Source organism: Haplochromis burtoni, unplaced genomic scaffold, assembly GCF_018398535.1.
Source record: "Haplochromis burtoni strain Fernald_Lab_line unplaced genomic scaffold, NCSU_Asbu1 Contig_16, whole genome shotgun sequence".
NCBI lineage: Eukaryota > Metazoa > Chordata > Actinopteri > Cichliformes > Cichlidae > Haplochromis > Haplochromis burtoni.
Window position 1 is genome coordinate 3153612 of NW_024582377.1, and position 25182 is coordinate 3178793.

Sequence of the window (25182 nt, forward strand, 5' to 3'; positions counted from 1 at the left end):
AGCTGCTGATGAAGGCCGGTAGTTCAAACCGCTTGAGTATAGTTATGTCACTGCATGCTGTCAGTACACAAACAGTGTACTGTTTGCACAGTGGGGAGATTATATATTTAAACTAACGCTGACTGTAGGAACTAATAAATCTTGGCGGGGTTGTTCGATACTGGGGAGAATTATAATCCAAGTTACGTTGGTCAATGATCAATGCCACGATGAACATGGGATTGTTATGGGAAACACTTTGCATAATGCTAACCATCTCAGATCGATATTAAAATGTATTCGACTCAGATACAGACTGAAATGAATAGCCCTTATGGCAAAGCGGCTCTGAGCTGGGTTAGAACATGCAATCAGTCTCCTTGTTAAGGGACCAAGAGCAGGGCTGATTTGAGCCACATAAGGATAGTATCGATCCAGGCATTTAATCAGAGAAGGCAACTCTCACGTCTCTGCTTCAGTCTAGCCCACAGCTGGCCCTTTTCCCTTGTCTCACCCCTGCACTGAAGTCATGTGGGGCATCTCTCCCCTTCTCTCTTTCTCTCTCTCACCCTGTGTCACAAACCCCTTGTTTTTTTATTCTTCTCCTCTTGCCCCTGACTTCTACACAGGATTCATAAAGAGAAGCACTAAGTGATGCCAGTCAGGTTGTAAGAATGGAAGGTACTCTTTTTACTCTTAAACTCTTAAAATATTTGAACCTGGTTGTCTATATGCAAAAGTCTCTCTATTACTACAGGAAAGGTTTAAAAGGATGACATGAGAGTTCATTTTACAGCTATATTGTTAGACATTCAACACTGGCACAATGAAATTGGTTTAAATATATAATAGATGATGTTGTACTTAAAGTTGAAGGATAGTGGCATACAGCCCTCGAGACAAACACAAAGATATCTACGTATCTTTCTCAAAGCTTCCCAAACATTGTGATATAAATTTTCCTTTGAAGCAGACTACTAAAACCAAGAAAAGAATTAATTTCCCCACCCCAGCGAGCTAAGCAGTCATCATGGCATCATTTATCAGAAGAGGTAATGATTTAAGCAAAGTGACTTTGACACCAATATTTTTCCACCCTGAAACCAATGCACCCAGCAAGAAGGCAGGACTTCAGCTACTTATTGACTGTGTTAAAGAAAACATAAATTATTAAACTGTTTTAAAACAAATATGAGGAGAGCGAGCTGAGCCTTCAAGGGCACCTTGGGATTGAATTTGACTCAATCCTAATACTCCCTCGCTCACGCTGCCTCCTTCGTATTCCTTCGTGCTGTGCAAACACATGCGTTTGTCATCTCCACTGTGTATATCTGTGCGTGCGCTACAACAATAGCACAAAGATCTACCTTGTTCCGGAGAAATCGTGTGAGTAATGCTATAGCATATCAATGAGCAGACTCTGACAGCGGCTTTTTTTCCCTCCCTCTTTTGAGCCAATCACACCCGTCTTATACTCAGGATAATTATAATATTGGTGTTTGCATGGAGACAGGCAGGCATAGTCATGTTACTGTAAGCCAATCACGGGTGTGAACACTATATGAAATCAGGCTACAGTGTTAGTGACATGCACCACACTTATTCTCTAACAACAGGGCTCCTATGATGGCTAGGAGTGATTACTGAGCTCAAAAGGAAGGTAATGAATCCTTATGACTGTCACGGTCCTGGGTCGTGCGACCCAGTGTTTTGTGTTTAGTCTATTTTGATGTTTATTGTTTGTTTAGGTTCATTAAGTTATTCCAGCTCATTTGTGATTATATGACCCTTGTATTAAGCCTCCCTTGCCCTTCATGTGTTTATGTCTGTGTGTCTTGTGTTGTCAAGTTCATGCTGTCGCTTCTGTCATCTTCCCCTGTACTCCGTCTCCCTGGTTCGTGCGTCTACCTGTCATGAGTCATGTCTGCGTGGTTATGTCTAATCTCCATGTTTCCTGTTTTACTTTGAAAGTCTGTATTCAATGTCAGTGTGTTTAGTTTCACCTCTCCTGTCGTTAGGTTCATGTGTGTCAGCTGTGCTCCCATGTGTGGCCACTTCCCCTGATCATCCCTCATGTGTATTTAGTCTCTGTGTTTCATACAGTCTGTGTCGCGTCGTCTGTGTTCTCACCTCCATGTTTTCCCGGTCAGCCTTTGCAGCGAACATCATAGTCTCTGAGTTTCCTTAGTTTGTCACAGTATTAGTTTTCCCAGTTTAGTTATAGCCTAGCCACGCTATCCTTACTTTGTTTGTACACTTTGTCTCCAGCCATAATAAAGGCTCGCTTTCTGTTAAGTTCACTCCCGTCTACTCACTTGTGTATGCACCTGGGTCCATTACACACACCACCGCACGGCCTGTCTCTGCAGACCGTGACAGTGACTTGTAGGGAAAAAATTTGTTCTGGCATTATAAATGTGCAGTTATGTGAAGAGCATCTCTTGTTCTCTCGTCCGGTCTTCTGCCTTCAAACAACAAATCTGAGAAGTCCAGGGTTTATTCGGGGTGTAACTTTATGTTATTTGGAAGGCTCTCTCCTAGGTACTGGAATAAGTAGCAATCTGAATCTAAAGACTCTCAAGAGGAGCGTATAAGCCTTTGGTTTGAAGAAATGCCTTAGGTACTTCAGCAGGTATTGCAGTACAGTGCATGCCTCAGCTCACCGAAAAGCCTCTCACTGCTTTATCATACACCACACGCGGCTGCAGTGCTTTGGCAATGCACTCACTCATACATCCTGAAGGTGCTACATGAGCAACTATAAAGCTCGAGTCGCAATAACAAACTGGAGCAAGCGAGCAAAAAGCTCCCGGTGCTGTTTAGCGGGCGGCACTGTGAGCCTGGGTGCAATGGCAACTGAATTGCTCCAGTATTTCATGCTTTGCTCCCATGAGCCTCGTATTACTACTGCTTGCATTATGCTTATGACATCATGATTCCTCCTCTTATTGAATGTGTACTGAATGCATTCTACCTCAATTCCAAAACCTACATGCTTCTGCGAAAGTAAGACGCACAGGTACAACACAAAACCTGCACGAAAAGCAGCATCATCCCTACTGTGTCTCCTGTTTAAAACCACAATTTTTTATTTCTATGATTCCTATGATGCGAGACCAGGCCACATGGATTCTAATTAACTGCATTATTTTCAGAGTTTTAAGCTAAATAAGCTAAAATGTGAAGCTAAATGCAAAAATTACCAACATAGTCAAAAAATGCACTAATGCAGGAGCGTGTAAATATTCATATGGTTTCACAAAAGCAAAATCAATTACTCCTCCTATAAAGAAGAAATTGCCTTTGCTAAGTATATCCCATCAAAGTAAAGACTTGTGGTGATAAAAATAAATAAATAAATCCAGACTCCACTCCTGCAGCTGCAGCAGATCTTCACTTTCTATCTCATTCTTTGAGGTTAGATTTGTTCTGTCTTCTTCAGCTTGATATGCCAAAAAATCTAGTGAATCAACAGCAAATGGATCTGAGGGTGGCACCAAGTGGCCCCCTGGGAGGAAGCTTGAAGAGTGGAGCACTACAGGTGAGAGGAGAGAGGCGGATCCTGGCTCCTGGAGCATTCATCTCCAAACGCACCACCACACCGAACAGCAGTCTGCGCTTGCCTCCACTTAGCTTTTTGTCCCCATGTTATCATTCTATATTACACTGTGTAGTAATTCTCCATCATTACCAGAGGCCTGCTGCCAGTCAACACTGCACTGAAGCTGGCTCATACGCTGAGACTTTGTTCTGGACAGATTGATACAGCTGGGCAGGCAATGCAGAACTAAATGCAGCTGGGCAGCGGTTGTACCCCCTACAAGGACACTCTCCTGCCTTGGATTCTTGTATTACACCCAGAAACACACTGTGCAGGTAGAAAAAGTCCCGGTGTATCCCAGCCTATTTGTAGGCAGTAAAAAGAGAGGGAATGACTGCAGTATATATGTGAGAGAGGCAATATATACCAGTGAATAATCAGAAAATAAAGCTTTGAAGCTGGTACTGATTGTGTCATTTATGTAAAACTCATCATCAATAATCATATCTGAACTATCTACATGGGCAGCTGCATCCAATCAGAATCCAAACATGTAGTTCTTACACACATTATTATAAATTGGATATATATGCATCACAAAAAAAATAAAATAACTGTAGTTATGCTACAGCTTACAATAATACAATGCGAACACACTGAGCGTATCTGCCTGACTATAACTGCAAGACTTGTAAAATCCTTTCCTGTAATGGACCCCCAGTATCAGAGGAAGCACTGTGGGCCAAAAATGTTTGTTCCAGAACAGTCTGGTGGAGATTAAAGCTCTCTGCTGTCCGGGTGATTCACAGACTTGCAGCTTAGTGCTCTCGCACTGTGGTGTGACACCAGTCGAAATGGAAAGCGAAAGAGAGAAACACTTTGGACAAGAGGAGTGAAGCTTTGTTCTCATGACTCAGTGTTACTCTGTAAATGGGAGTGTTAATGCTCATCTTGAAGCAAACTGCTGAACATGCTGCCCCGAGTGCACAGACCGAATGAGAGAGTGAGAGATAGACAGAAGGCAAACTGAGCTACAGAGAGTATCAAGTCCTCTCGTCCACACATCATTAAAATCCCAGAAATCAGGGTGACGCCATAAATTAATCTTGACATCCGTTAAAATTTTAGCCTCCTTTTAAGGCTGTGCTGAGGATAAAAGCCTTACAGCATGTTCTTGAACTGTGTCACTGACCAGATCCTGGAACAATCGGCGTGCAGCTGCATCCTGGACTCATTCTGCAACATGAGATCAGTTAAGCTCTCAGTGACACAGGCCTAGACACCAGTCAGCGACCCACTGGCAACCTTTCAGTTGCTAAGGAAAATGTATATTTTCACAACTGGCTGGTGAGTGGTTGCTAGCCTGAGTGAAATCAGTTGCAAAGAACCTCCTTGTGACTGCGTTGTTTAGTAGCAGATTGACGTGATTGCCCTTAATTTACATGAACTCAGACTTGTCTGAAGACAACTGCCATTAGCTTTCTGAGCTGCAGTTAACCCAGAAATCAATTCAGAAATAGAGAAAATTCACTCTCAAAGTGAAACTTGTGCCTTACCACTGCAACCAGCATATTTGGGTGACCAGTTTCACATTAGTGACTGCCAGCAGCCTCCAGCAACAACTCGCCAACCAGATGCAAAATAAATATTTTTCCCTACCAACTGTTGGATACCAGGTGGGCACCCGCCAGTCTCTAAGCCTCCATGAATGGGGCTTTGGCAATCGATTTCATATTGACTACCAACAACCTACAGCAACCCCTTGCAACCAGCCAGGGAGCGCACATTTTTCCAGTGTGACTGCTTGTTGCCAGATAGTCCCCAACAAGTCTCAGAGTCAAGCCATTTGTATATATAGCCTCTCATTAAGTGATAGAGCCTCACATCAGTGAATCCAACAAGTTCATCTGACATTCCAAGAGTAAAAAGTTGAGAAAATACCATCAAAGGGAAGATAATCTAATATCCGGTGGTTCAATGGGCCCATCGATTTTCATGTGTCATCTGCCACATATGGCCACCTCGGATTCAGTCTTGGACTCTCTAATTACCCAATCAACATACACTCGCACTATACAGCTGTGAACAGTAGCCACCATATGGACCAAGGCAATTCATCTTGAAGATTAGACAGGTATGGCTATCACTGTGAAGCAAACAGCACGAGGTAAAAAATGGCATCTCCTGCTTGTAGCACAGTGTTAGCTCTATGCAAGTGTGTATATCATGGTATAGATACTGTGTAGAAAACTCAGTTGAAAAGGCAGAACGCTACAGTTCACCTGAGGATAAAGTTTATATAAGAGATAAGCCCTGTAGGCAGAACCAACCTTACTCAGGTCTGGAGATATTAAGACTGTCTACATGCCTCTGTAGCAAAGGAGTGAAGCAGGGAGGCTATAAAATGTTTGACTGCACCTTGCAGCACTACTTTGCCTCTCTGGCGGTGGCTTAATCTGAAAAGCTAAGTAAGCACTTTCGCTCCTTCCTTTCTTGCCTTCCTTTAGGTCTATGCAGGCTATTTTATGAAAAAAATACCTTGCAATGTTTCTACATGCTTGGCATTGAAGCATTACAGTGACTACAGAAAAAGATTGGGGTGTTATTGCATTTTTCCCCTGGGTACATGATGACACTGGGGAGCCTCGGGGGCAAGATGTGACAGCACTGTAGCTCGGGCTTGCACCAGAAATCAAAAGGAACAAACTCTTTTCCACTTCTCTCTGCAAAGCAGCATCACTTAACAAGGGGATTGAGACTCTTTGTGGCAGGGCACACGGTAAAGGAAAATAGGCTGCTTCTACCCTTCCACAAGCAATGTGTTTTATTTTTAGGGTAAGAACCTTCTTGGAGGTCTGAAGGGAGTGCAGCACTAACAGGTGCATCTATAACCTTTCTATGTGCAGCAAGTCAAGCATGATTTTTGACTCACTTTTTCAACTTGTGACACTAAAGAAAGTCCCGAGTGGTGTGGGATGGATGGAAATTATGCTTTGCTTTCAGGTCAAGAACGGGAGGTGCTGGATATGTGACCTACAATATAAAAGAGAGCAGTGATTGCAGTTAATTTTGCAATTTCATAACCTGGTTCAGCTCTACATAAACACAAATAATGTTTTAACATGTTTCAATTTATTTTAGTTTTTTAGTTATTTATTTTATCTTATCTCATTTTAATTTTCTTTACTTATGCTATTAGCATGTACAGCACTTTGTGAACTCTGGTTTTATGTTAAAGTGCTTTATAAATAAAGGTGGTATGGTATGGTAAATAATTCAACATTTGAGGACCTGCCAATATTCTGACAGCAGCAGACTAGCTCAGAGTTGTTGTGGACACAAATGGACAAAAACATAAAAAGCAAAGATGAACTGTAAGTGCTAATCAAGAGACCTTTAAGAAAATTCAATTTTAATTTTTGCTCCAACAATCAAGTCCTGCTGAAAATCTGTGTTTGTGATTTGCTTTGATTTCATTTGTGTACTCTCAGAACAGTTGCTGAATGGTTGCTGGCTGTTGCCCTATATGACTTGTCTCCAATACTCCCTCTCCAAGCTGTAGTGAAACTTGAAAAATGCAACACAAATGCAAAAGGACAACGTTGGCCTTCAAAGTCAAAGTTGTGTCTTACCGATGCAACCATTAAATTTTAAACCGCACACCTTTTCTCTGTGAATCTCTCCGTTTCAGGTTGTTGTACTTTTTAGGGTTTAACTACCACTCGGTGAGTGTTTGCAAGCATGTTGGTGTCCTTAATGACTCCTGACCTATTGAAGTCCACATTGGACTTACAATGGAAATTAGCGTTAGCAATATACACACACATGTTAGCCTGCATTAAACAATGCGTTTGTAACTCTCAGGATTTTGTCTGTATTTGCGCCTTAGAAATACAGTCACTTAGACATGACAATAAATACTGGTGACTGTAGCTCAGGAGGTAGAGCAGCTCATCTACTGATTGGAAGGTTGGTGGTTTGATCCTTGCCCCCCTCTAGTCTACATGCCAAATAACCTTGGGTAAGATATTAACCCATAAAGTTGCACACTTATGCATCCAATAGCGTGTGAATGTTAGTTAGAAAGCACTTAAAATCACAGAAGAAAGTGCTGGTGCTTTCAGTACTCTGGGAGAGTAGAAAAGCGTCATGTCTATGGTAAATATTATGCTACAACATCCGCTAGCTAGTTTAGCTTAGCATAAACTGGAAAAAGAGATTAGCCATAACTAGTCTAAAGCCATATAATATTTACCGTACAATAGACAGTCAAAAACACTTCCGGTTATATAGAAGTCTAAGTGTCCCTCAGCTCTCTTGCTCTCTGACTTCAGTAAAGACTTTCCTGATGACTTTATCGGCCCAAATGAAAAGCACTGCTTGTAGCGTTCTAGCTTCAAACCACATAATTAGTCAGAAAGGAGGATAAACAGGTGTATTCTCATATGCTAACACCTTTGTTGACAATCACAAACTGTCAATCAACTGAATGCCGCGTCAAACTGCTTCACAGTCTGATCCACCCCTTTACATTTTCAAAACAACAAGATGGCAGTGAGAAAAATATACAACTTAAGGTTTCATAATGGGAATTTCCTAATCACTGATGTCATGGTGACTATGTGCAGCTTTATGTGCAAAGTAACCTCTACTTGTGTTGCTATTTCAAGGCAAGTAGCAGTTACTTGCAATGACTGGCTTCCTATGCAAGCCAACCATTGCCTCACAAATAGTTTGAGTTTTTCTATAATCAGACAAATAAGATATGACGTGTATATTTCTTTACTTCAGTTGTGCAGGACAACTGTGTGCCTGACATTTAAACAAAGCAAATTTTCTATTTCTCATATTGTTAATGAATTCAAACAAATGCAGTCAAATTTCAAACTTTGAGAAACAGACTTCTGACCTGTTCTGCATAATCCTGGAGAGACTGACAGTATTCCACTTGTCTCCTACACTGTATATGCTCTAACAGTGGTCACAGTGTCAGCTTCTCCAGGATAAAAATATCCATTGTCCTTTAAGGCCTGACCTGATGAAAATTCTTCAGAGCGCTCATCTCCATGCATGTGAGCATAGCCATAATGTGCCCCTGGCACAGGAGAGGGTTAAGATTAAACTACAGCTGAGGCATCACTGTGTCAAACTCGATTTGTTCAGGGACTTGTGATGCTGACCAGGTGAAGGGTTTGCATGTTAAAGCTAAAGCACCGCTGTGATTCAAAGTAGAGGAGCGTACAAGAGTAGAGAAAAGCATCCTGAGGTAATGAGACTTGAATTAGTAGCAGTTACCAAATGTGGAGTCATGTCACCTCAGTGCATGTCTTGAAAATGCAGGTGTTGGTGCAGAAAACAGCATCTAATTCCAACGTTCTGTGGCAGCCTCTTGTAGGGTAACTTTTACTGCATAAAAAGAATCAGCCCATAGCACTCTGACTTGTCATACATTTAAGGAAGAGCTTCTTAAGAGCGTATTAAGGGAAAGTTGTAGTGTCAGCTCCTCAGTTATACTGCCACAGTAACGCTTCTTTGAGCTGGGAGTGAGTGTTACTGAGGGCTGAGCAATGCTGCAGATATTTAGCAGGGCAGAAGGATACAAAAGCTCCAGCATTCCTCACCTGCAGGCTTAGACACAGACCTAGCTATAAAGGTTGCCTCTTTACTGAAGCACTGCAGAGTCCCAGCAGAAAGTAGAGCACACAAAAAAGCTACAGTATAATGCAGAGAATGCACTTGAAAACTAAAAATATAACACAGCACTGGTAAGTTGGATATGTGTCAGCAAGCATGTGTGTTGCTGTGATTGTCTTTGCTGGAGCCCATGAATCTCCTGCCTCGCTTGCTGCCGGGGCAGAATAGTACTTTATGTTTTTATAACACACATTGTTGACTCTGCAGCAAAAAGACCCAATAAAAAGAGTGATGCCTCCTTGTCTGTGTTGGCGTGGTGCGACGCGGGGGTTGTTAAAGAGGTATGAATCTTTTATGAGTAACGCTGTCAATATCAGTTGAAAGGGCCGAGACTTTGGCACCCGCCTCGAGGTGGGATTTTCTCAGCATAGCAATTGTTGCTGCGCCTGGATGCACCTATGCCATCCCGCAAATTACCCAATTACACTCCCTCAGTCGACTCGATCAAGATTCTTCACTGACATGCTCAGGTGACACGGCTGGAAGTGTATTACCCAAAAGCATAAAGACCTGGCGTTACAGTTCAGATAACCGTCAAGGGTCACTTTAAAATAAATCTGGAAAAAGGATCTTAACAGCAGATTGCAGCAGTAAACACTCTTCTAAATGGCTTATTAAAGGCCTAACAGTGGTAACAGGTAGGAATATCTTAAAAACATCTTAGCAGACTGTGTCACCTGACAAATGTACCATTTCATTTTTTCACTGAATTCACAGACACAGCAGTAAAGGCCATCATTACATCTGTTTTAATTTTATTTTTTTCCATCTGATGCACCTGATGTATAAATCTTCAGTGAATACTGCACTGTGTTCATGGCTACAGATTCAGACGAACATCTGTCTTGTTTGGCAAACACTTTAAATGAGCCAAATGTTTTCTCACTGGGTGGATTTGGTGCTATTCCTGCAGGTAATTAAAAATAGGAAGATGATATTTTTTCAATACATTTTGAGGCAGCAAACTCTTTGCAGAATGATAGAACTCATGCAGCACACATGTTACTGTAAAACAACTAAAATTATGAAGTGAATGAGAAACTAAAGGACCACTACAAGCAGTGCTTTTTAAACTTGTATTTCCTTTCTTGCCGAGATTTAAATGAGAAAGTAGCTTTCGGTATTATGCCTTTTAAATATTTAGCTAAACACTAGATTTAGCTTAACAGGAAGAAGGAAACAGCCTTGATTAACCTATAGCTATAATTAGCTATAATTTAAGCATGTGAATGACTCTATATAATTGTGTATAAAAAATGGTCATTACCACTGTTTTTCAGACTGCTGTTCTGAAGCCTAGAGTTCAGGATTTTAGTCACTGTAGTGTTTTTGAAATTGGGTACGGCCATATTTGGATGAGGCAGTAAACAGTAAACTTCTCTAAGGTATCGCGCTAGCTACCTAACTTGGCTAGTAAGGTTCATGCTAGATTAAATGTCACATGGGATGCTACTTTGGCTAGTGAGCGATTAGCTTAAAACGGCATGTACCTCACACAAAAACTGAACTGCCACCTTAGCTGTGTCCCAACTGGACACAGTTAATGACTGTAGAAAACATGGACGACGCGACAGCTTCCCAAAACTGAAGCCAAAACGTCTCTATCGCCCCCTGGTGTCTGGCTGCAGTATAGGTCATAAACCCCACCTCCTGCATGTTAGCGGATGGGACTGGGGTCAGATTAAAATTAAAAATTCTCCTCAGAAAATTTTTTTCCAAAGATGCTTTCGTTCATTATCAGTAGTTACGCTGATTTATGTTCAAGGGGTCTTCTTTCTCATAAGTTTGATTCTAATTACTACCATAATGCTTTTAAAGTGGGGTGCAACGTTTTTTAGAGTCATTGGTCTTAACTCAGACTGTATTAACCGAATTTAAGTGGCCAACTTACACAGTTACAGCCATGTGAAAAAGAAAGCTTTCACGGGGTTCTCTGAAAAGCTAAGTGCACTGTTGATGCTTCCATGAGAATAAGGAGAGTAAGCAGCAGCCAGGTGCTGCTAATCAAATGACCTTAATTAACTGATCATAAACAAGTGTAAGCACCTCTATAAAAGCAGAAGTTTCAGCAGTTTCTGGAGTTGGTTGTTGGTTTTGAGCATTAAAGGTGTGTTAACAGAATGCCACTATTTTCCCAGGAGTAGACATCCTAGTAAATTCACCCCAAGGTCAAACCGTGCAAAGCTTTTTTTGTAAAAACAGCCCAATTGCTAGATCTCAGGCTCTTACAGGCCTCAGAATATTAAATGCTAAAGTTCCTGACTGTACAAGTAGAAAAAGACTGAACATGTATGGCTTGTTTGTAAGTGTTACCAGAAGAAAGCCTCTTCTTTCTAAAAAGAACATGACAGCACAGGCTAGGTTTGCCAAAATGCACCGGAACAAATCACAAGACTTCCAGAACAATATGTTTTGGACAGACAAGACCAAAATAGAGATGTTTGGCCATAGCACCACATTTAATGAAAACCAAACACAGCATATTAGCACATATCAACTATCAGCACAGTGATGGAGGGCTAAAGCTTGGCCCAAAAGGGGCTGTGCAAGTGGACAATGATCCCAAGAACACCAGCAAATCTGAATCAAACAGAATGACTGCAATGAGTGGGCCAAAGCCTCCACGGTGACATGAGAGACTGAAAATGTCCTTATAACAGAAAATTATTATTTCAAGTTACTGCTGAATCAAAGGGTGCACTTAGTTTTTCACATGACTCTATATACAAAGTCATCCACTGGATAGTTTTTATGACATTAGCTGTAAGAGAGCAAAACAAATTTTTGATATTAGGGTGTAAATATCTCTATTTGTGCTGCTAATTTGGGCATTTTCACGTTACTTATGGAGATTGACCTGTTTTTGGTGCAAGGCTCAGGTAACTCTTAAATGAACTGCAGTTTCTGCTACACACTAACAAAATTGTGACCTCCAAAGTCACCAGTGGGGCTTTATAGATTTCAGTTTTTATGCTAACCTGAAGAGAAATCTTCTATATACTGCCCTGAGACAAAACAGTTCAGAAAAAAGTACTTAAGAGGAAAAGCCAAGAACTGCCTCACAAGCAGAAATCTGTATCACAGATTTTCTACAATCAATGACTAATAGATAGCTACAGCTTTTTAGAGTAAAGCATATCCCGCAACACAGAATATGCTCGAGTGTGCGAGCCAACATTAACTGCCAAGAAGCAGCAGCAAAGAGAAGCCCAGAGAGAGATGGGAGACGGCCCTGGTAATGATGGAGGAGGCAACAGCAACCAACAGGCTAACAGTGGCTGGAGGAGGTGGAACCTATGAGGCTTCTGCTTCCTTTGACTTATGGTGTTTAAGGCTTTTGCTGCTTAACTCCAGTCAATTGTTGGGCCGTGACTCAAATACATCTATGCTGCTTGTAAAGATAAGAAAGAAAATCATTTTGTTTCTGGATAAAGTGAACTGTGTCGGGAAAACGCAGTTCAGGGGAATAAAGTGTACGTTAGTGTGGATTTTAATGGAAATTTGTTTGTTTTACACAAATGTGGCTTAAACAAGCATGTGAAAAGAAAGTGATAAAAACCCTGCAGTGAATTTTATTACGTATGCTAGTTCCAATAAGAAAATCGAGAGATAAAACAGATCACTTTTCACATCCTTTCATAATTTAATTATAAAAAAAACTTCAAGCATATTGAATTTCATGCTTTTTCCCTCTGATGTTTTCCAGCAGTCACAATACAGATTCTACACTGCCTTATTAAATATTCAATATCCGAAACGCCAGATCAATCAGGCCTGCTTACCGCACGCCACTGGCATTGCTGAGGAAATTTCTTCATTTGGTGGCACAATCAATAGCTCATTACTGCAGCTTTACACTGTGTTGTCTCTGGGCAGGCCCTCTGGCTTCATTCCAGGCCTATCTGATCTGTCCATCTTCATCACGCAACACAGAGAAACAGCCTCCTGCTGAACAACAATTACACTCTTAACCTCACACCAACTTATCGCTCTGTAAGTTGAGTTTTTTATGAGATGGAGTGTGATCAGGCTTTATGATCGTGTGCGTATTTGAGCAGTGATATGTATATAATGCATCACATCCTTTTGATTTCACACACGGCAAGCGAGCAGGCCAGAAATAAGAATTAAGTACGCAAACGTGGAAAGGCAAGCTTTCACACAAAACATCAGTTCTCTGCTTCGAACACACAAAAACACAAACCACAAACACCGGTAAGGCAACACGATGGGGAGCAACAAACAAAGACATTTTTTCGAAATCGCTTCCTTACAAAGCTTTTTCCCTGCGCTCAAAATCTGCACCATTATACTCGAAATGCCTTTCGCTCACTAACAAAAGTGAGCTATTACTTTTTTAATTCAACCGTGAAATGACAGAAGCACTCATCATAATAGCATTAAAGCTCGCCTCCTTGGTGTCACACAGAACGCGGTGATGTGCTGAACCGAACTTTCCGTCTGTGGAATAATTTCATGGTCATCTCTAATAATTATACAAAGACCAAGTGAGTGACAGTGCAAGCCTGCCATACTTGTGGCACTCAAACCCTGCACAAACAAGTACCCCAGTATGGATATATGAATGATGAATGGTTGGCAGGAATCCACTCTCAGCTCTGAAAGTTTCTGACTGCAGAACAAGGGCACCTTTGGTTGCCTCTGGATCAGCATGAGGCTCCTTCACCCTCGCACTCTTGCTACTATCTCAAATTGCAGATGACATCCTCCAGGAAAGACACGTGATAATAACGTCGTGCACAGCTGCAGTTATTCACAACTATGCGATTAGAGGGAAATGAAAGTTCATCTGCGGGGAAAGGAGCTGAAGAAAAACATGGAGGAGAAAAGAGCAACAGCAGCGAAGGAGCAGAAAAGAGACGCACAGGACGAGCGACCTCTGGCACCGAGGCCGCCGGCGCGCGGCACACTCAAAATTAGTGTTTTACTGAGATTACAGACTCCTTTCTTTTTTCTCTCTCTGGTGCTGCTTGTTTAGGCTCATTGCTTTGCTTCTTCTGTGCTGCTGCGCTGGCAGTCATCGCCTGGATGCAAAGTGAGGCCAGTGCCTTCACATAAACAAGCCGAGCGCTGCCACAGCGCATTAGTCACAGCTCAGGTCTGGCCTTTTCAAAGTCGCTACTCCTACTCAAACTGCTAATAGATCCCCAGAATTTGATATTAGCCTAGCAGGGATACATCCATCAGCGAAGCTGTGCGAGTGCCCTCATGTGCGGCTAACAGGGTGGTTTTTGAGAATTAAAGCGAGAAGAGCGGCGAGCATCAGGACCGAAAGTTTCTTAAGGCCCCCCCTGCTTTATTCCCCCTCTTCTTTCTGCACTAATGACACAACACACACAGAGCAGACAAGCAATTCATTAAAAAAAACTACCCTTATATAATGAGCAGCCTGAGCAATGTGACCATAAGCTGATATTTTTTCACTATAGGACAGCCACTGCTGATGGAGCCGGTGCATTTGAGGACATTTGCAAACAGGGCGAACACAATGCCTGTGGAATATGCAGACTTATTAAAGTCTCTGCACAGCCCCTCACACCCTTGGACATTAAACAGCAGTTTGTGGGGGAAGCTTCTGTCAGAGTCTCCTGGCTCACAATCAGCACCGTTCCTCTTCCTGTAACATCAAATTACCCGTGGCTGAGATATCCCTGCTCTTTCCCTCTCTTCCTTTTATTTCCTCCCACTGTGTTGGGTTTATAGGCAGCAGTCCGGCAGGGGTAATTTCTGCTACCACTCCAGGGAAATTACTTTGTGTTGTTAGAGAAAAGGCAGTTTGCAAACTGCTTTATCAAGCTCCCCGTCTCAAGTAACAGTCAACATTTCAACACAAGGAAGAAATACAGCCTCAGCATATCTGCGCTTATAAGTGCGCTAAGTGGCATCAGTGCAAAGGCAAGAATAGTCACCGTGGGTGTGTGTGTGATGTTTTGGATGGGCATATGTGCATCCAACTGTGCATTTGTTTCTGCAGGACTGCTTTCATTGCCCGTACATCCTCGCACGCATATCTGTTCTGCTCCTCTACGCCGAGCGGTTCAGCTGTGCCTTACTTGGACTGATGAATAATTTCTGCACTGTGCTCTGCTGTGGCACGTCTGGTGCAGCCTGACTGCACCACACAGCTACAGCTCCGCATTTGCATTCAAAACGCACACACTCACACTTTTACACTGATGAGCACCAAGCATGCGCCCGCCGTCCCGACACCGTCCATTCTGCTAGACGCTTCCCTGTGTGGAGGATGCAACAAGCCACTAAAAAACAAACAAAAACAAAAGCAACAGCAGTTTTCTATTACTCAGTGTCATTTTGTTTCTGCTTCCAGAGTTTTTACGAAAATTGCTCAGTGACGCGCCAACAAACTGGACAAAGAGGCAAGCAAGGAAAAAATCCGCCAATTCCAAAACTCTCACCTGAGGTTGACTTTAAAAATCTTAACTCTGGATTTGTGGCATTTAAATTCAAGGCCGGAAAAGAGAAGAAACGGTGCTGAAATGTCAGCTCTATTTTGAAGTGCCAGACATGCTGATGTGGTGACCTCTATGTGCTGTGGCTAAAAGGTTGGGGGGCTGCAGGGCAAATGAGCAGGGGGTATAAGCTTACTACTGAGTGAAAAGGAAGGGGCAGTCTTGGATTGTGGTTTCCAGTCTTGCTCATGCCTCTAAAGTCACATTTTAAAGCTGGACGTCTCTAATTATCCGACGCTGCTGTAAAATATCTAATCACTAATTAAAATGTCATTTAAAACGCCTCTGTTCAAGTCTTTAAAAAAGGCTGTAATCTGTATAACACAACAACAACGTCGCTACTGTGTGTGCCTCCAAGTACAGCAGGTCTTGCATCTGTAAGCAGCTTAATAAAGGGAAACCACAAGCAGCAGCGCCAGTGGTGTGTGCAACCGAACACCTCCTACTGTCTCTGGGTCTATCTGGAAGACCTCCAGGTGCTGCGCTCCTTCATCTATCCGAGACTAGCGTGCAATTTTTCGGGTATGATATGCCTCTCGGTGCGTTTTTTCGTGGATGAGCGGGTTGTGCCAACATCTATCATTGTCAGCAGTAGAAAGCGTTCCTCTCAGTCCAAACACAGCTAGATATTTACGAGCTTAAACACCCATCCTCAGCTAGAGAAATCCATTTCCACTAAGTGGCAAATATTTCCACTGTAGTGCGGAGCTAGAGCCAAGGAGAGAAAATAGTCTTCAGCCCGTTTAATCCTAATCATACACCATTTAATGAGCATACAATACTGTCTGTTTATGTTAGCTTTGTCTCTGACGAGTAAGACAGCGTTGGTAATCTGGGCTGGCTGCAGTGAGACTGTGATTATTGCAAAGATTCTCCTTCTTAGTTCATTTGCATAGACCTTTGCTGCTGCACAGGAACCCTGGGGCGACTGTCTGGACAGGCAGTGTAGGCTGCCAGGCTACCACGTTAGTGCATTATACAGCACACTGGTTCAGAGGTCCATTTTTTTCTCTTCAAAAACAATTCAATTGACGCTGACAGAACAATGAAGCCTCTTGATTCAGTGAGCCATTTTAAGTTGGATCGCAGAGCTCGAACTGCCAAACTGTTACCACATAATGATAACAGGTAAGTTTGTCAGCAGAAGAGGGGGAAAATACCGCTGTGAACTTCTTAGCGGCGGAGATTGTACGAAACACAATAGCTGTCAGTGAACGATGCGCAAAACAATAGGGCACTGTCAACGCCTGTGAGATGTGCAAAGGGAGAGGGTTATCGAAAGCTACATGACAGAATAACATCTGTCAGTAAATCAAAGTGGCAGCCAATCGACAGGAATAATCTCTCACACACTCACACAGAGAGCTACACATATTGCCACAGCCATCAGAGCAGCGCTTACAAGTAATGTACTTACAGTTCTGAGGAACTGGATCTCATCCTCTCCTTCTCCACCTTCAGCCATGGCTGCAAAGGAGCCTGTTCAGACTCCGCTGGCTCCCTTCTCCTGTCGAAATTAGCATATAGCTAATCCACGGCCATACAGCGGGAGACTACCGCAGCATGTGTCACTCAAAAACCCCTGCGCTCACGCCCCTGTGCTCGCCGCCCGGAGGAGGAGTGTGTGTCAGCATCGGAGGGCTGGAGCAACTGGGGACGGGTGCGTGGCGGGGAAACGGGGAGAAGACGAGTCCTGTAGCGAAAGATGCTGGAGGGGGGGGGGCGGGTATGTGTCTTCAACGTCACCGTCAGACCTTATTAGCACAAGCGGGAATATTCAAAAAATCGACACGCGCTTTCCGTCTAAAGCTAATTTCTTTCCCGACACGCATGCTAAAGCGTGGGGTATAGCGCGCCCTCCCACCACGGCGCACGCAAGAAATTCACGCTAGCTGCCATTTCCAGATCAGCACCATGGTCAGCACCCCACTACCCGCACAGGCTTTCAGTGTGGAGGGTCCTGCACTCACCCTGCAGAGGACGGGATTTTATTTATTTATTTGTTTTCCTTTTTTTCTATTTTTGTTTACGTTGCCGATCATTTCTAAATGTTTGAGGAAGTGTGGATATGACTATTGTATAGAAAATATGTCACTGCTACCGCTGAAGTGCAAACGTCTTCCAAAATCAGCCTGAATCTAGAACAACGTTCCCTCATTTGCTATGATGTCTTAACAGAGCTCTTTTTTTATAATTACAAAAAAAGGGGGGGGGGGGGTTCTTGCACAACTACTACCTCACTTGTAAATTATTTATCAGATATTTGATTAACTCAATTACATATTAATGAATGCAAAGTAAGACTTTTCACTTATAATGTGTGACAGCGGTCGTTCCGGTGACCCAAAGGTTGGTCATAAGCATAATGAAGCTCGCTCATCTCCATAACTACAGCGAATAAACACGCAGGCGCCCCAACACGATGAGATGCTGCCCTCTAGCGTCAGTGCGCCAAACTGCTAAGACCAGCTCTACATGGCGTCCTTCCACCATTCATTGCACCATATATACTTAGTTACTTTATTCCTCATCTTATTCTTCCTGTGATGTTTTAAAAAGTACATCCGTAATATTTCAAAGTTATGCAGAAGTATTTGTATTAGCATTAATATAACCAATCATGATCATATTAAGGCCCATTTAAGTTTTAAATGATAAACCTTAAAATCGTTGGATACAAACAGTTGTAGAAACAGCCATTCTGCAGTTCTCCAGTTTCCCAACAATGCAAATCTAACTCGCAACAAATGCAAATGTCCAAACGCGCCTGTTTCTCCGAAACCTCACTCACCGCGACAACCCATTTAGACGATACAGGAAATGTGAGAGAGCACATTACTTTATCCAGAAGGGTGGCAGCTTTCAAAACGGTAGTTATTGGACATAAGTCCGACTCTAAACATGTTCGACCGAGGCTATGACACTTGTTCTAATTATGTGTTTATTATCAGAATCTTGGTTAAGGCTTGTTTTGGTGTTTGAATAGAAATTTTACGAAATGGCTTTCCCCGTGCATGCATGGACTTCCGTGGCCATTTATTTGCGTAGGTCCCAGACTATTTATGCTGAAAACACTTGTCTTGCTCTATCCCAGTTGTAATAGGTAAAAAAGGCATCCTGGACATGCCGCTTAGAATTTAATTTAATATAAATTTTGAATATTCTATCTAATTTTATACACACACTTTTGTCATATATATAAAATTTCATTAATTTTTTTCACAGTTGGCCACCCGGTGTCACTGTTTTGTAAATATTAGTTAAGTCATTCAAAGGCCAATTCGCTTACTTTTCTTCAAAGTTATCCGAGAAAACAGTAGTAGGCTATTTGTTGCCAACGTTGCCATAGCTGAAGCACAGCCACACTTTATTTATTCCCTGTCCGAAGTACACACCGAACCCATCACATGGCCTACCTGCAAGCCGCAGCTGCACTGACTCAAAATGTGGGCTGTGGATAAACACTAAGGCACCAATCACAGAGCAGAGAGCCAGCGGCGGCTCTCCCATTGGACTAAACGGAAGTCCATCAGGACTGTCGAGCCCAGAGAAGCAGCGGTGAGCACTCGGCACTGGCTGGCTGCACCGCAGAAGATGTGAAGAAATATTTGCCATGCCACTAAAACGGGTAAGTAACTATTTATCTTTTAGCATCTGCTTCAACCCTCAGCAGGTGCTGTTGGTTGTAGCGCACTTTCAGCTTCTGGTTAACGATAATTAAACGTCACCGAAGCTCTTATGAAGAAGATTCGCTTTAAAAAAAATGTAATTCAAGATAATTAAAATTCAAATTTAACTAAATGTTCGCTGGTTTTCACTTGTAAGTGGGCAGCTGTAACCCGAAAGCCTTCAGGGCAGTGTAGTTATGCTGCCATCTTAACACTCGTGTTTTCCTGCAAGGTGACAGTAACCCATCGGATTATAATATCATATAAACTGCTGAGACATGAGGCGACATGCGGGGGCGAGCGTGTGGAAGCCTGTTTTGCTTGTAAACATCTTTGCTGGCCGCCTGCTAGGGGCTCGGCGTGTGTCGTCACCTTGTGTGACACTAGCAAGGCTTTTTCTTTTTCTTTTTTTAAAATGCGGCAGCTTGTGAAATGTTGATGAACTGCGGTTTAAAAATGTTTCATCCACTTGCACAACAATGGACAGGAGGATGGAGGTGGAGCTGGGGTTAGGAGCTTTCTTCTTAAATGCATGATTGCTGGATTGTGTCCAGCTTTTAATGTGACATTGAAATATGGAAGCTTCCTGTTTGTGAAAGGACTGTTGTGATGTAGCAGTGCCCTGTCTCAGATTAAAGGCTTTCATTTAGTTAAAGCTTTATCCTAAAGAAGAAAATAAAGTCTGGTATGTGGAGGTAATGTGTGTCTTTAGCAGGACAGGTATGTTACTTGAACAGAAAGTGTCTATCCAAAAGCAGATTTATCACTCTGTGCTACTTTCTTTCTGACAGAATCTGGACAGACCAAGTGATGAATAGCCAGAGATCCTCCTCTGCAGTCCGAGCTGAGTCCATCCGCATACTCACAGTGCTTGAGTGATTAATATGGCACCCATCATGGAGGGCACCCACACCATATTGCTTCTGTATGCACCCATCCATGAGCTAAGCAACATCAGCCGTTATTTCCCCAAGAGGCGGGCCCCAAGTTTCGAGTACAAGAGCCGCGCCCCTCGTTCAGACAAGGCTGGTAATGACTGTGACCGAGGAAAGGAGGATCTTGCAGTGTCCAAACAAAGAGGCCAGTCTTCTGACTTTCCAGGCGAATTGCTCACCTCCCAGCAGGCAACAAAGAAAGCAGTTGCAGAACTCTGCTGGCTGGTGGCGGAGCACCACCAGTTGCTGGCGCAGTTGTTATCACTGTGTAAGGATTGCAGGAACAAAGTCAGGATGGGTAACCAGGATGGGAAACTCCAGGAGTACATGGAGGGTCAAGACATTCATCTTGGCAGTCAGGTTCTCAGCGGCAGCATCTACTCCCTTAATCGGTCTCCAGAGCAGACGCGAGGTGTGCCTAAAAGTAAAAAGATGAAGAAGTTAGGGGGGAAGAAGCTTGACAGCGCAGAGAATTTCCTCCACAGTAAGATGAAGAAGAAAACTCCAGGTGGAGAGCCGTGTCTTGAGCTTCCAGCTGAGAAAAGTTTGTCTATATGTGCGGATTTGGAAGTGGAGCAGATGCCAGGTACCAAGGCTTCTGGCCATGTGTCTGAGAGCCCAGTCGTTGGCTCTTGTGTCTGTCCGATCAGTAACCCCATCCTGCCAGTGGAGGAACCCTTCCAGATCACCCGTGAGGGCTGGGACTTCATGGAGGACAATCGCACATTTGACCCCGACATGGATTTTTGTTTCTCAGAGTGTGACGGAGAACTGGGTTACCAGTCATCTTCTTGCAGCCTAATGGAGGGTCTGACCCGGCGAGAAAGTGGGAGTAACCTTAGGCCGCTTAAAAGATTTGATTCTCCGGTTGACATGGTAGTTGAGGATGCATCAGCAATCAAGTCAGCTCAACAGCTTTATAGTGAAATCAACCAGAGGAATGTTGGAGTCAGGGTTGTTGCCAGAGTGCAGGATGTAGAAGGGAGGGTGCAACATGTTAGTCACACAAGTCCAGACGGGGCTGTGCCACACCCTGAATCTAGCAAAGGCCAACAAGGCTATAAAGAGTGGAGAGGGCCAAACAGGGTCAGGGGGGAAAAGTCATGTAACAAACTCTCTGAGGGGCTGCGACTGCCCCTGTACAATACCACTGAGCCCTTGCCCAAATCCCACAAAAATAGCCCCTCTTCCCCTTCCCTCGCTGGGGTGTTCAGCACCTCCTTCCCAGCCTCCAACAGCCTCCAGAGCATGTCCCCAGTCCTGTCCCCTCTGTCTTCCAAACAGGAAAGCCCGCAACTCAATCACCGCATTGTACTCCTTTCAGATAAGGACACTGACCCTGATCAAGACAGCTCCAGTAACGCAGATGAACCCAAAATCTTCTCTGAGATCATAGACAAAAATGGCAATAAACGGGCCGTCACTCGGCTGGATCTGAACCTCAGCAGGCCGCCGAGCAACTGCAAGTGGAACTCCTCCAGCAATTCCACAACAACAGGTGAGCTGTCAGAAATCAAGCATTTAACGCAGCGATTCATGCTCAGACACCCTGCCTTGATGCAAATGCTTTTACTTGCTCAGTAGTTTAAAACCATTTTTTGTCGACTGGCGCTGCAGACGCTAGATTTCAGAGCAGAACAACAAAACGACACCTTGAAAGGCATTCTTTGTGCATCTGTAGCGGCACATGCAGTGCCTGAGATGTATGCTGAGTCAATCTGCAGCATTGTAACTGACAAACATCTTCCACACAGAGAGATGTATTTGCCATTCAGGCTGTTATCTAATAAACAGGCCAGGCTCTCTTAGTCCTCTTAGTTTGTGACTGCTGGGTTCTGCTTTGGGATTTGATGTGTGGCCACAAATTAAAACCTCCCCAACAGAGCTGTACAAGGGGCAAGCTGGGCTCGAGAATAGTTTCACTAATGATCTATTTTAACTCTCTCAGCACTGTGGGGAAGATTAGTAAGAGTGTCCTGGATCAAAGGCATAAAGTTGACACAGAGTTCAACCTGAGCAGAGTTCTCATGAGTGTAGTAGCAACTCAAGCATTGCCAATTTGGATCAGGGATTCAGTAGGCAGGAAGGGCTACAGAAAACAGAATGGATTCGGATTTCCTTATTTGTACATCCCATTTCCTCTTGTAATAATCTGTCTTCTTGTATGAGATTCTGACAATGACGGAAATAATGGGATTGAAAACCCACGGCGTTCCCTGTGTAATCTTTGCAAAGCCGTACGTGGTATAAGCTGAGTTCAGTGATGTCAGTGTGACTGACGATTTCTCTCTCTTCCTCCAGCCTGTGTTTAGCTCTGTGGTCATGCTATTCTGTCACCGTTTACCCTCAGTGTGGGTTTCAGACCCAAGTTTATGCTGCTTTCAGTGATTCCATCTTATTAAATTTAGTATCTCTGTAACATGGTTAAAGAACCCATTCAAAATCCTCACTCTAATCTCCAAAAGCAAACAGATGGCCTTCCATTGATTATTTAATGCACTCGTGGACTGCAGGCAATATTTAGCTATTTTTATGTCGGTCTATGCAGATACTTTGCCCACACTTCAGCGACAGTGCTGAATATTTTTATTTTTTTAAGGAACTTGGGGTCTTTGAGTTACATCACACACAGGCCAACAATGCTCATCTCGGTGGCTGATGGGAGAAAAGAGATGAGCTGGAGCCAAACTAAGGGGCAGATAGAGAAATAAATAGTCCAGAATAGCTCATGTGGAAGTGATTAGGATCAACACCCAGTGAAAGGAAGTTGTTTTATGTGCTTCCCTACATAGCCACAATATAAAATGTATGAAATTTGACTGCCGTTATTTTTCTTTTTTTCCTGATCGGTTTTTATATTTCAAGCAGGTTTCCAAAGTAATATTGAAACCAAGACCTTGCATCATACTGTCCACGTGCTCCACAAGTCCCAAAGCGAAGGCTTTAATTTTAAATGAATTCCCTCTGCTGTTTACTCGATTGCCCTTTTGATAACTGAATACACTTTAGATGTTAACGCAGATAAATGAACATCACAGGGAACAGCCAAAAGGCGCTAAGTGGGTCAGTGTGGAGCCTGGACCTTCATGGTTTGCAAATGTCAAACTAATTATGATCTGGGCTCTTTAATCTGGCCTCTCTTATTGATGCTTTTGTTCTTATTAATGAGTGTGATCATGCGGGTGGTAATTTTAAAGTGACACATTCTATTGTTTACTTCATGTGCCAATGCTCATGCCCTGCAGTTTGGCTAATGTAATGCCTAATGCATTTACTAAGGTGCAAATTTGCTTTTCTCTGTGTGTTATCTTGGTGTTGACTTACACCTCTCAGTATTTTAAAAAGTACCTTCAGCCCTGATTCAGAAGAAAGTAGACTTTAGCTAGCTTAGCTGTCTGTGATTGGTTGCTGAGGTGGTTTGTAGAGCTTCTGCACTGCATCTGGGCAGAAATGATGGTGAGCTGAGCTCGGACAATGATTTAAGTCTGAGCTGAGTATAACTACACTTCCAGTCACATCTCAGATATTTTTGTGATCCAGTTCTTGTTATGGCAGTATTGCTAATACATGATTATGCAGCTTTCAGCCTGTTTGGGGATTAATCTTTCTCTATACCCCACTCCCATCTTCAGTTCCCTTCCTCAATTCCTGTGACATATGGCAGCCAATACCATAATCTGATTACCCAATATGTTTTAGCAAGGTCATATGAAACTGAGCGCGTATCACTGCTCCTAGCTGTCATTCAACTGGGCATGCATGACCATGCAGCATTGTTACACCCAATGAGGACAAGGGCCAGCTGTTTTCAGATAATGAAGTCTTCCTTGCATAGTTACTTTAAGCTGCATACCACATACAGGGAATCTGGGCACAAAGGTCTGTCTTATAAATTATAACTTGTCTGCTTTAATAAATGACAAGCCCACGCTAACAAGCGTTAGCCATGTTCCATCTTAATGCTTCTTGTTGCTTCTCACCATGTGAAGCTCTAACTGGCTTCCTCCTCAGTGTTTCTGCTATTTTAAAACCAAGACTCGCTGGTGGGAGTTGACCAAATTCCCCATCTCCCAATTAGTGGCTTGCCAGGCACAATGAAAAGCACCCAGCTTCAGCAGAGCAATTACTGCATTTCAGTTGTGCAGTGCATGTCTCTGAGCATTGTGTCATGCTACATTTCTGCTTCAGCTCTAAGCCAGGACACTGCAGTAGTCCTCCCAGAGTTTTCTGCTTGTGGCCGTCTTTATGGTCTCTAATGCTGCCAAACTAATCAATCAGACATCCTGATGGCCATGTCCCGCCAATAGCCTGTGTAGAGGGGAGAAAAATGGCCGCGATGGGCAGAAAAGAGACCGGGTGATTTAAGAATCGTGAATTTTTCATGATTTATATAAAAGCCAATGATTCTCCTTCTTGGCTAAAAGTGATTGATGGGGGTGGAGGCTGCCAGATGTGCTCACCATGCCATATGGCCCAGTTCTTTTTACTATGAATGATAAGGTTAGACTTTAGTGGATAAAATAGGGCACACTGACCAAATCTGTTTTGAGCCTTAAATCAGAATGTGAATTTAAGCTGTTGTGGGCAGACGGAGTATCTGGCTGATCTAATGTCATTCGTTTAAGGCTTTTTTTTGTCTGTTCTGGAGTGCTCAATACAGCTTTCACAGTGCTATCTCTGACCACCGGATGAACAGTTGGCGGAGTGACTGGCAGATAAATCCATCAACCCTGACAACAGCATCCACCTGTCAGGTTCGGACATAAGATTGTCTCTGAGCCACACCGAGCACACACTTATTGTTAAAATCAGAATGCTTACATAACCACATCATCTTCAAATTGCTGCTCTCAGCAGGTTGGTCGTCCACACCT

At 43.2% G+C, this 25182-nt stretch overlaps 2 protein-coding genes across 2 annotated transcripts in view; one reads left to right on the forward strand and one right to left on the reverse strand.

Moving 5' to 3' along the window:
- Window positions 1-17656, reverse strand: part of LOC102312465 (ryanodine receptor 3) — a 128671-nt gene extending 111015 nt beyond the window's left edge. Inside the window, exon 1 of the mRNA XM_042218258.1 lies at window positions 17123-17656. Coding sequence (XP_042074192.1) covers window positions 17123-17170 — 48 coding nt within the window. The 5' untranslated portion in view covers window positions 17171-17656. The remainder of the gene's footprint in view (window positions 1-17122) is intronic.
- A 1566-nt stretch (window positions 17657-19222) lies between these two features.
- Window positions 19223-25182, forward strand: part of LOC102312775 (formin-1) — a 50783-nt gene continuing 44823 nt past the window's right edge. Inside the window, exons 1-2 of the mRNA XM_005916903.3 lie at window positions 19223-19333; window positions 20165-21806. Of these exons, the coding sequence (XP_005916965.1) occupies window positions 20258-21806 (1549 nt within the window). The 5' untranslated portion in view covers window positions 19223-19333; window positions 20165-20257. The remainder of the gene's footprint in view (window positions 19334-20164; window positions 21807-25182) is intronic.